Source organism: Manis javanica, chromosome 13 (assembly GCF_040802235.1).
Source record: "Manis javanica isolate MJ-LG chromosome 13, MJ_LKY, whole genome shotgun sequence".
NCBI lineage: Eukaryota > Metazoa > Chordata > Mammalia > Pholidota > Manidae > Manis > Manis javanica.
In genome coordinates this window covers 6,406,365-6,419,184 of record NC_133168.1, presented here as the reverse complement: position 1 = coordinate 6,419,184, position 12,820 = coordinate 6,406,365, and the positions used below count along the sequence as shown (strand labels likewise).

At 35.8% G+C, this 12,820-nt stretch overlaps 1 protein-coding gene across 10 annotated transcripts in view; it reads left to right on the top strand.

Moving 5' to 3' along the window:
- The window catches only part of GRIK2 (glutamate ionotropic receptor kainate type subunit 2), a 577,367-nt gene that overhangs the window by 436,365 nt on the left and 128,182 nt on the right, over positions 1-12,820 (top strand). For 8 of the 10 annotated variants that reach the window (XM_037012294.2, XM_037012291.2, XM_073220908.1 and 5 more), the window contains one exon: positions 9,991-10,214. In XM_037012294.2, coding sequence (XP_036868189.1) covers positions 9,991-10,214 — 224 coding nt within the window. Of the gene's footprint in view, positions 1-9,990; positions 10,219-12,820 lie in introns of those variants that run through there. The other 2 variants (XM_073220913.1, XM_073220912.1) reach the window with 2 other exon arrangements.

Here is a 12,820-nt window from a genome sequence, read left to right as displayed (position 1 = left end):
CTTTGTGAACTGGGGATGGTTGAGTTAAGCATGTTCAAAACTGATCTTGAGCTACGCACACATGGTTGTGATTCCATCGTGGAGATCTCTTAGTACAGATTCTGGGTCAGGACTCGAGTCCTACAAGTCTGCTGTGTGTTCATTATGCAGTTATTCAGGAGTTATGGATCTAACTAAATGCACAAAACTGATTTTAAATCAGAATATTAATTTTCAGGTGAGTATAACAGGAACCAGTTCTTCTCAGCATTCTTATTCCTCATCCATATGATTAGAAGCCTTTTTAACACATCAGTGAATAAAGAGACAAAGGTCAAAGTTGGGTAGTAACTGTAATGAATCAACTGCAGGAATATGCGTGTGTGTGTGTGTGTGTGTGTGTGTGTGTGTGTGTGTGTGCACTTACACACATGTGCAGATATTTTGTTATGTTCAATTTGCCTGCACAAAAAGGCTAATTAATGTTTTAAAGTCTAATATAATGATCTCTCACCTTGGGATTAACATTACAAATAAAAATGTAATTTGAGCCCTATGTAAAATTTGAAGTCAATATTTGAGAATTCAAAATATAAGAAAATAAATGGTTTGAAAAATCACTTAATTATGTAAATAGCAATATTAAATGGAAAAAAATTTTCATTTGTGTAGATTAAAATTAAATATCGAGAATTTCATATGATTCAACCCACTCATTTTCCTTACTTACAATACCATTAAAAGGTTTGCAGAAGTGTTTCTTACCATGGGATTTAAACATATAAGCTTTAAAGATTAATGTAAAAGCAACTCTAGATCCATTTTGTTAGGGGGGAGAAGGCAGTTGTGACAAAGATTCTTTTTTGATATTTCACAAACCTGTTTAAGACTCCAGTCTAATTAGAACCAACACCCAGTCTAAATGATTATAACGTGGTTTCCCAGAAAAACAAAAGCAAACCAACCTCATCCTTGAAGCATTCTTCAAGACCCACATTTTCTGCCAGTGCCAGGGTCCCGTCACCACTGTTTAAACCTTGGCAAAATTCAAAAAGAGCTCATCAATGCACAGTGAAGATTAATGGGCACCACTCCTCACCCTGCTGCGACCCTTTGTCAAAACAGTCCATTTCTATGCCGTTGGTAAGGTTGTGCAGTTGTAATGCCTGGATAACTGCCAGGAGGACCCATAGTTACAAAACAACCAGAGTCCTTCTGTTTTCAAATCAATCTCTTGCTGTGTAAAGATTTTTTTGCATTATGATAAATCTTGTTGCCAGTCAGTATTTTTAAGTCATTCCAAGACCCTACGTGAAGGATGTTACTTCTACGCATATGCTGTCATAGATAGATTCATTTCCATACAACTCTATATAAATGATTGATGTTAGGGTTTGTCATAACAGGGGAGGTTTAATTTCTGAATTAAAACAGAATATGTAATATGTGTACAGGTAATACTAGTGTTCTAATGGGCTCTCATATTTCCTCTATATGAATTATGGTACACTTATAAAACAAAGTTAACCTTTACAATTTTTTAAGTAGTCAGTGCAATACTGTAAGTACATGCACACATACATGTTTATATATATTTTATATGCACACAGTGTACACATATATATACATATGCAATACTGTACATATATTATGTCTTTGAATATATGCAAACAGTATACGTATGCATGTGTATATACTAAAGAGAGTTTTAGGAGAGTAAAACTGAGTAAAAAACAGTTATTTGAATGAACTAAGGTTCGGTGTGTCGTCAAGGACGACGCCTCATATTTAAATGTCAGTATGAACTGGTGTAATTTAATGAAGACTTGATCATGGATTTATTTGCTAACCTTACTGAATCTATTTCCAATTAATTGTTCCTTAATAGATTTCATTCTATGTTGGAAAAGAATCAGCCCCCTCATATATATTAAAAAGCTTTCAAAATTACAACCAATAGAATAACTTTGAAATCAACCGGATTTCAAAATCCTCCTCCATTCCTTATCAGAAGCGTGATCTTGGCAACTTGTGTAAATTGCCAAGGACCCTGACAAAAGCATACACTTCCTGCTAAAGACTAAATGGCATTAGACATATCAAGCGCTTAAAATAATGCCAAGTATATTATAAGCATTCATCAGTGTTAGCTGACAGTATTTTTTTGTCGATAGAAATAATAGCAAAATAGCTGAAATGAATGAAACGTAAACTCAGTCATGTTATTGCCTCTTCTACTCACCCTTCTTCCAATTGAAATTATCAATAGAATAAACAAATAAGGAGAAGTCTGCATTTTAGGGATGGGGCCATCCTAATGACAAGCTTTTTCTACATAGCCCAAAATATATATGAGACCAGAGATAAGGAAGAATAGAGGGTTGACACCTGATCCCAGTCATAAAATATCCATGTGTTTGAGAATTTAGTGGGAAGTCATGAGAAATTGCAGTTTGTATCCCTAGTAGTGTATTCTTAAACATGAAGATGATATTTTAATCTAAATGAAATGTACCTACAAACTTATTACTATTGGACATTGCAAAATCTGTGAGACTGTGGTCTGTTTAATTCTCCCTGTATTTTCACCTCCAGAATGTGCTGGGCTGTGTTACCACTCTGTCTCTTTCTAACAAGCCTTTTATTATAGCCTTTGATTCCCACCCACTTCATCATTAATCATCTCCCTTTATTTCTAATCTCTTCCTTCATTATTCCCTATCCTGTCTGGCCTCTGTCTCGTTGAAATCACTCTCTCTGTAGGCCTGTCAATGATGGCTGCTCGGTCTCTGTCTTTCCCACTCACCTCCAGGGGCTGGGTCAGGTCCTCTGGGCCGCCTGCATTAGGCAGCGTGGGCCGGGCTCAGATATTTTCTGTTCGCACCTGCAGACACATTTCTCCTCCTCCCACACACAGATGAAAGGCCAGCTGAGGTCTCTGCCCCATGTTCTCCCACTCAAGAGCCCCGGCGGATGGACATGCGGCTCTGGGAGCCCTGAGGATCATCACATCGGGAAAAGACGGAGAACGTGGGGAACCGGACATTGTTTCTTAAATGTTTCTTCCCAGAAATGAAAACACATCAGGGCTGCTTATATCACACTGACAAAAGTAAATCCTATGGCTGTGCTCAACTTTGGGGAGAAAAGGAGGACACATCCACCTAGTGCTCAGAGAAAGAGAGACTGGACTACGGCTGAATCTCCCACCGCTGCTCCCGGCCCATGAATTCTCCAAGCTCCAGAAAAGCCATGCTTCTTTGAACCTTTCGTCTCTGGATATGCCATTCCTTTCCTTTTTACGCCGTCCTCTACTCCTTAATCATAGTTACTCGCCCACTGCTGATTTCAGCTACCGGTCATAGCTGTATTTTACAATGGTTGATTTCACTATCCTAGAGAAATTCAGTGTCTTACAGAGACCTGTCCATCAATGTGGACTCTAAGCTTCTTAAGTTATTCATTTCTAGGGGCCTCTCAGCCACGTAATACTTATACATGCCTATAATTACATCATGATTATTATCATGACCCCAAGTTACTAACTTTGAGATTCATAACTCAGAAATTCAACTCTTTTCCTTCTTGCTTAGAATTTCATTTGACCCCAACAGCACTCGTTTTTGACCCTATCAAATTCATGTGTTGCATATCTATTAGTTTTTACGTATTAATGATTTCCTCTTCTCACATTTCTCCATATCTAGATTGAGTTCTGTGGCTTATTGTTATAACCACTCTCTTCTAGTACCAAATTTAATTTTCCTCTCTTGTTTTATAGCATTTACCTCCTCAAAACTTGACCTTTAAAAGAATAAACTCAGATGAAAAAAAATCAACCAGCTGTGAAGAATGGGACCCATTGTAAATGGGTAGTTAGTGATCACACGTGAGTGGCCAGAGCTGCCACAATTGCTATAAACTCCAGTCACTAAACTCTCCTGTATTTTGCAATGCTATTATCGGATGTTTCTATTTCTTATCTTAACAGTCCCTCTTAATTGGCAGCAGAAAACCTGCTATCCTTCTTCCAGAAGTAGGCAAGACTAGATGAGAGTCCTACGTCAGCCCTCCACGATGAAATTCACAAACACTGCTTACTTAGCACCTCTTCTCTCTTCTATGTTTGATGGAGAAGTCAACCCTTCTACTGCTTAAAGATATTCTTTTCATGTTCTCCATTCCAATGCCCTAGTCAGGGATGTGTAGACCCATGTCTCTTTCTTTCCTTGCTTTAGACATCTAGGCTGTTTGCCTTTGATTCACATCCATTTGTATCTTTAAAAGATCATAGTTTCTCAAGTTAAAAAAAAACAAAAAATCCTTTCAACAGTCATTGGAAATTTCAGTTTTCCCTCTGAGGTGAACTTCTTTATCCAATTGGTCGCACTAGCTATCTGCATTGCTCATTATACACAGTAACTTTTGAATTAACAGGTCATCAAAAATTGCACTTATTACTGTCTCAAAGCTGTTCATTCCACTGGGTATTTTTCAGGCTTTATCTTATTTGATCTGAAAGAAGCTATTTGTTCAACTTATTCTGTTCTGAGAGTATTCTTTCCAGTGGTCCCACAACATTCTCCTTTTTTCTTCCAGGTCTCTCTCTTAGGTCACTGCTTCCCCATTCTATTTGCTATCTTTACCTCTTCTGACTAATTTTTAAGTGCTACTAGAAAGAGTATATTATAGTAAATTCCAAAAGAATAACTGTTCTGTTTCTTGTCAAGGTGGTATAGCAACATCAAGCTTTGACAAACTCCTCTCTGACTAATACCCATAATACAATCCATGTGAAAAAAGGCGGAGGAAGCCTGTTTAAGCTGCAGGTGTCAGGGCTTCTGATCTCAAAGCAAGGCACGTTGTTCTAGAATGCAGGCCATGGTCTGAAAGTGCTCCCTGTGGGATCCAAGTCTGAAGGCGGACTGGCTGCTGCAACCACATCCTCGCGTGTGGCCTCCCTGCTTGTGAAAGCAGCATGGAAATACCGGTGCCCGAGGCTTTGGCTTGACTGAAAGCTGTGGACGTAGGGAAGTGGAAAGGCACAGATTCAGCCAGATAATTAGGAACTCTCTCAAGCTACCTAATTGTTTTGGAACTAGATTCAAAACATCAACAATATCACCAGGGGGTAGTGAACCTCGAGTCACCCTTACAAGACGTAGCTACGGAGTGGAAAACTAGGGCGGGGCGCCGAGTGAAAGGAGTCACAGAACCACCAGGAAAGTACCTGTCAGGGTACACGACAGAAGGAGAGGAAATGAAATGGAGCTTATGTGAAAAAAACTCAATTGAACTTATGAAATAAATTTTATAGAATGATTTGACAGAGATGTACAATAAAAACTAAAGATAAAATCTTTTAAAATTCTGTAAAATATGTACAAAAAAGAAAATCAGTTGCATGGTAAAAATAATGAAATATGAAAATATGAAAAATGGAATGAATATTTTTAAAGTATCATTAAAAGGTATCATTTTTAAAAACTCAATACACGAGATATGCTAAGTACAAAGAGTAAGTTAAATGGAAAACAATAATGATTAATCAGCACACAGCACAAAAACAAATACTGATTAATTTAATCGGCACACAGCGCAAGAAAATACAATGCAAAAATACAAAAGTAAACAGAGAAAAAAAAAACACATTAGAAGATAAGCCAATTTATGAAAACTGCTAAGAGACATGGAGGATAGGACGAGAAACGCCATCATGTATCTAGGGTGTTCCAGAAGAAGACACTGGAAGGGAGTGACATTGAAAAAGATAACAGCTGAGGATTGGCTGGAATTTTGGTAAAGATGTACCATTACATCAAAAATGTTTTCTGCCAAGGACAGGATAGGTAAATAAGCAGACAAACAAACAAATAAATTTACTCCAGAAGATAAAGCACAGGTTAATTTCCAATGCATGTAATGGACAAAGGATTTTAGGTATTCAGACTCTAAGAACTTGTGCACATTGGCAGTGAGAAGGGAATATGAACAGACGTGGGCTCCTGGAAGAGCAAGCCAATGGCTCCATGATCTGGGTTTGACTATGTGATAAGGAACCCTGGCATCTGGTACTAAATGCTCATACCTAAGTGGTGGATGAGAAGACGGATAAAGGGACTCTGATTATCCTTCTGTTAGCAGGAGGTAGTGTTGAGGTATATACTGTTCAAACGGTGAATCGGGTAGGTAGGAGGTATACCATCATGCAAATGATGCAAAAAGCCCCGTAGCTCCAGCTGGAAGGCAGTGCGCCTGTGGCTGCTTATTTAAGGGGTCTCAGAGAGGAAAGAGATCATCTCAGACTAAGCACCTTGCTACCCCACATAGAACACTAGACTGGCCCAAATCACTGGGACTCTGAGTGACCGCAAACAACCACTGCTCTGCTCAGAACAGAGGAAATGCGTCTTGTTTGTGGTGCAAAGCTGCTCGTTGCTTTCACTCTCTCTGACCCTTCTTGCCACTTTTATCCCAATCTTGAATTCAGTTACTTTAAGGACAAAAATTAGTAAGGATACACCAAGGTCTCCCTGTTCCCAAGGCCATGAATACCTGTCCGTGTATGCCGGAGAACTTTGGTCAGGTAAGGAACTTACAGGGCTTTGTTGAAAACAGGCAACCAAGTTACCCCCTACCCAGTCCTGTTGGGGGCATAGGGCATCCAGATTCTGCCAATCAGTGTTAGTCGGAATTCCCAGCAGAGAAAATGAGTCTAACAAGACCTTGTGTTAAGGGCTGTTTGGGCCAATTCAATATACTGTCATTGTTGCTTCCACATCTGTATGTATACATTCATCTATGCCGTCCTACAAGGCCCAGAGGGGATTCTCCGCATCATAAGGAATTACATGTTAGAAAACTCTTAGTGCCTTTAGGACTTCCATAACCCCAATGACCCTTTGAACCACAAGTCTCCGTGACTGATGATCTTGCCTTTTGTTGTCCTGTATCTGAAGTTTTCCTTCAGGTTCTGTACGAATCACTTTCCAGGCATGGCTACCATGCTACACCCCTTTTCAAAAAGCAGCTATTACCTTGTTGCTAGACCCTTCTCGAAACTGAGTGTCTGGCCCACAGAAACCTTGTGACTCCAGGGCCTGATGGTCCTATTTTGAGGTAGGTCAACTTGGACTTTACAGTTAACAATGTAGGAAAGACCCCAAAGTTTCTCCTACAAGATGGAAACAGTATATTCAGGAGCTCAGCCAACCAGGCGGAAGTAACATCTTGGCTTTAAAGAGGTAGTTTTTTCGGGGGAAATTTTGTCCCTCACCCCACAGCTTTAATCAACATTGCTGATCAAGAGGACCCTATATTTGTGGACTTCCTGAATGTCTGGGCTTGCTTCCCTGACAAATTGAAACGTGTTGCGATCCGCGGAGCTCCTGTGACTGTCCGGCCCCAGGGCTAACTATGCAGAACCCGAATTTATTGGTGGGCAGAACTCAAGGCCGTTCTCACCACTGAGCTGTGACTTAGCTGTCGTCAGTGGTTTGGGTGTTGGTCTGCCCTGTGGAAAGCTACAAATTGGCAGGTTAAATATACCCCTCATCTGGGCCACCAACTATGCAAACAAAGTCTGGCTGCTGATTAGAAAGTTGGGTTCAGTAATGACTTCAGAATCTATGCTTATTAACTGCTACATTGTTGTAGCAGTTACTATTAACTACATATAGTTTAATATTAAGCCTTAAGTTCCATGAATCTTTTCGTAACTACTCCATTGATCTTTTCCTTACACAATTCATTGAGTTCTTAATAGTTGCTCTTGGTTTTTCTTGCTTCGAGGAATCTTATATACGTTCTGGGAGGGATCATGCTTAAATGTCTTTGCATTCCCATTCTGCCTGGTCTACCAGTAAATACTGATTGATAGATCCTGTCATATTATTTCACAGTTGAGAAAATAGTAGCTTATTTTATGTTACTATAGTGTATATTTATGTGAACTTTTTAAACCAGTGAAGGAATAATAATTACCTTCTAAAATCATGGATATTTACTATTTTTATAATTTAGTCTTTAGTCTTTGTTCAAACTTTTTTTTCATATCTACAGAAAGATAATCTGATCATTTTTGTGCCTTCTTAGTTAGCCCTGGAAAAATTATATGAACATATGAAAAGGATTAAAATTGGTAGTCCTTGAAATTTAGTAGCTTTTTCTCCAACATGTTATTTAGTATTTGACATCACACATTTGATCTGAAATGTTCAGGTTAAAATACTTATGAAAGTGGAGCTTATTTTTCCTTACTCCCAAAATACAAAATAGGTCAGCTGCTTTTCAGAAATTAAAATCAAAGCAACACAGTATTTACTTATTTCATGTGTTAATTGATATGTTCAAAAAAGAGTTGTATTTATGCTGAAGTTAGTAAGTTTAGGGCAAGTAAAACTATGCATTTATTTTATTGTTTATAATTGTGTTTTATTTGATTAGTGAAGGCTTGTAATGTAAAAAATATATTTATTTAAATGATATATATTGTTTTTCCTCATTGGAATGTAAAAATAATATTTTTTCATTATACAAAAATTATAAAATTTAGAAATATAAAAACAACCTCATTCTACTATCCAGTAACAAACACTATTAATAGTTTGCTTGATCTCTTTCCCTTATTGATTCTTCTCTTCTTAAATGTTATATTATAGAAATTTTCAAACATGTGCTAAAAAGGAAGGTCCATGTATCCATCACCAACCAAGTTTCAGGGGTTATAAACACCTCTGGCTAATCTCATTTAATCTCAATTTCCACCAATTTTCTTGCTACGTGTATAATTTTGTGGCAGTTTCTAGGCTTCATATCATGTCATACATATATCATCATATAAATATATATGCATATATATACAAATATACATATATAAATGTATATATACATTTATATATTTCAGTATTTATTACTAAAAGAGAGAGACTAAAGTATTAAAAATGCCACACTGTTAGTATCACATAGAAAAAACTGAGATACCTTAATGACATCATTATCTAACCAACAGTACTTACCTACCTTTTTTCTCATTATTTTTTAGGATTTATTTACTCATTCATTACAGTTTACTTATTTTATTTGGGAACTCTTTTGAACATCTCTCTGTAGCTCTCTACAATGAGCATTTCTTATATATTCTCTGAAAGTTCAGTGGGTTTATGAAAATAAAAAGAATGTGGAAATATAGCATCCCATCATATGTGAGAACAGATACCTTTATGACTTTTAAAAACCATAATTATTTCTTTCACTGTATTAGAGCTTAAGTTCATCCCTGACAGATGCTTATAACATGACGAGTGAAAAGCTTTAGTAATTTAACATATCTAAGCTACCGTGGAAAATTAGCAACTTTGTAAAAATTGAAAAACTCATTTCCTGATGCAATTTAGGCAAGGCTGTAAGGATTTTCATTAAATAATATAAAACAAATTAGAGGAATAGAAACAGAACTCAGGGGCAATAAACACAACCACATTAAAAAATGATTTTCACAATGTTAACTGCTTAATGACTAAAACCTTTTAACTATAGTCTATAGTTTTAAAACCAAAAAATATGTATTTCTTGATTATTAGCTAAGTGATTTTATGTTGTTATTATTACTATTATTACTATTTAGAATTTGGCCAAGTTATTTAGAAAATCATAATTTGTATCATATGGTCTTTAAAGTATAGATTTCAAGTAATTATGAGCAGGTCCAGTAGCATCATAAGGGTCAGGTACTGAAAGTGCACTGTTTCTCGTTTTTTTCATCCTGTACAGTTTTTTTCTTTCTACACCTACTTGCAGTAAATGCTCGTTTGCTAATCGAGAAGCACATAGAAGTGAGTGGCAGAGTAAGTCAGATGCTTTGCCTCAGAGTGACGAATGCCGTAAGGTTAATGCAATCATTGCTGACACAATTCTCAAGTAGAAAGTCTGTTTTGTTTCTTTTGGTTACTGACTTCTTCCTTGTGACTTAGGCCATTTTTGTTTTTCCTTTCTTTATGTTTCTTTCCACAGAAAGCTGACCTTGCAGTTGCTCCGCTGGCGATTACCTACGTTCGAGAGAAGGTCATCGACTTTTCCAAGCCGTTTATGACCCTTGGAATAAGCATTTTGTACCGCAAGCCCAATGGTACAAACCCAGGCGTCTTCTCCTTCCTGAACCCCCTCTCCCCTGATATCTGGATGTATATTCTGCTGGCCTACTTGGGTGTCAGTTGTGTGCTCTTTGTCATAGCCAGGTAACATGCTCACTTTTGTGATTTCTTTGGCAATTGTTAACTCCTTTTTCTAACTAATAATTGTCAAAAGTCACAATGATTTTACTTTTCTTTTTCTTTATTTCCCATGGGATGCCGAAGAACAATGAGCTTTTAAGTCACTTAACTTAGTAAAACATACGTGCTGCCTTTTGGGGGCAGGAAGCATGCTGGTTGTGTTAGTAAGCTGCAAGGGCGGTTGAGTTTGCTCTTCCTGGTCGGAATCTGAGAGCTGTCCAAATAACTGTGACGAGAAAGTTATTGTCTCATGTTGAAGATTTCTTTTGAACGAGACAGCAAAAATAGTATGTTTCACTCATGTGACTTGTAAACAGTCATAAGACAAACCAAAATGGTAAAATTTTAAAGGTTTTTTTTTAAATGAAACCAAACCTAATTAAGAATAAGCATTTTAAGTATAAAAAGACTATCATTACTTTCTGCATAAAATTTGTCCTTTTTTTCACAGAATATATATATCATCACCAAAAATTACCTTATTTCATTGTCACGTGGGGTATATTTCAATCATAAGATCAGAAACTTAAATGCGTAACTGAAAAATGCAGACTTTTGTATTTTTGGAATGGCCTTTAAAATCTATGATACAGACCAATCTTGGTGTTTTTGCTAGTTTATTGTTAACTCAGGAAGTGGAAATTTATAACCATTTTTCATTTATGTTTCCCCAAAGATCAAATTTTTAACAGGTAGATCATTTCAATCTGATTTAGCTAACTCTTGCCTTAATTAAGAAGATTAAAACTATCTCTCAGGACTCAGAACTCTATTGTTACACTAAAGACTTTGAAAATCACATAATCATAGTTTTTGAGTTTTTATAGTCTGTTAAATATCAGAAGGATAGCTCTAAATCCAAGATGAATTAGAATACTACATATACTTTTTCATGTTGATAATAATACTTGCAGTATATAATTATAATTTTCTTTGTCCTATCATCAAAATTAAATATTAAGTAAGGGGATTTTTTTTTCATTTCATTAGATAGATTCATCTGATCAATTTATCCCTAAGGATATTTGTCTTTTTTGAACTTACAGTTTTTTCCACTGGAGTCATGTAATTTTTTTTTCCTAGCAATAAAAAAAACTTAGTTCATTCAGTTGAAAATGGAATAAAATCAGTTACAGAAGTAGTATGACATTTTTTGATATGCTTACATTTTTGATAACTATACACAGATATTTTTGAAATGTTTACACATAAATGTTATACAGATTTATAATTTTCCACCTAATTGATTTAATATTAACACATGAGTCCTTCAGACTATTATCATTTGCATTTGCCTGAAAATTTATATGGGAACCATATATACATATAGCATTTATATAATGTGCATATATATATATGTGCATATATATATATATATATGCATGTTAAAATCTTTATTTTAAGTTTAAAGTTTTCCAAAAAATATGAATTTTGGAGATGTTTATAAACTTGTAACTCCAGATTATCCATACATTGTGAAAGTAAAACAGCCTTCTCATTTTGAGCATCTCTGCAACAATTAGATCTTTTTTATAGTGACCAATAAGAGTTATCCTGTTTTATATAGTGTTCAGAGAAATGAGTTCAAGAATTACAGCTTAAATGATTTAGTCTAGAGAACTCAGCAGCCTGCCCAGAGGGCAGACAGAAAAATAAATATTCCAAAACAATAGAAACTTGTAACTCCAGGAACAAAGGTTCCTATAGGAGGCACACAAACAACAGCTAGAGGAAAAGGTCCTGAGATGATTCTGAGGCAACTATGTGAGCATCAGTCAAACTGAATTAAGTTCAGTGTAGTTTTCAGGGGATCTTAAGCAGAGACTATTGGGTTACCTCAAATTTGTATTAGGAATTTTAGATATTCCTAATTTTCTGAACCCAACACATCTGAAATTAGATTCAAAAGCAAGTACCAATACATCTGGATTCTTTCCCAGCTCAAAAGTACGTTTGCAAATATAGACATGTGGTATGGCTATACAACTTATCTAACTTTCAAGTATTTCTCTAACTCCCACTTTGATAAACCATCCAATAATATAATAATATACTATCTGTATAATTGTGGTAACCTTTATTAATTTTACATGAAGGAAATGCATCCATGTCATTCTATTTGAGAACATAACATGAGCTGGTGGGCCACTGCTTTAGTGTCTTTAAACTTTGGAATATCACTATTATATATTATCATTAGTTATTCAATGAATGGATTTGAAAATGATTCTATTTCAGCATCTTATTCAACATTGTGGAAACAAAATCACATTGTTTAAAAAATGAAGTGTAGTATCTTCATTCATGGGCAAATTAACAATCTATCAAATAATAAACAATCTTAGATATCCTATATTAAGTAACACATAATATTAGATATTCTTGGTGAAGAATACATAATACAAAAATGAACTCTTTATATATTATCTCTGTATATTTTGTTCAATTCTTAATATTATTATAATCTTATATAAATATTACCAAATTAAAAAAAAACACTAATACACCAAAAGACACTTCTTGAATAGAGTCCATTTAAATTCTGAACTGAACCTCCAAAATCAAATAAA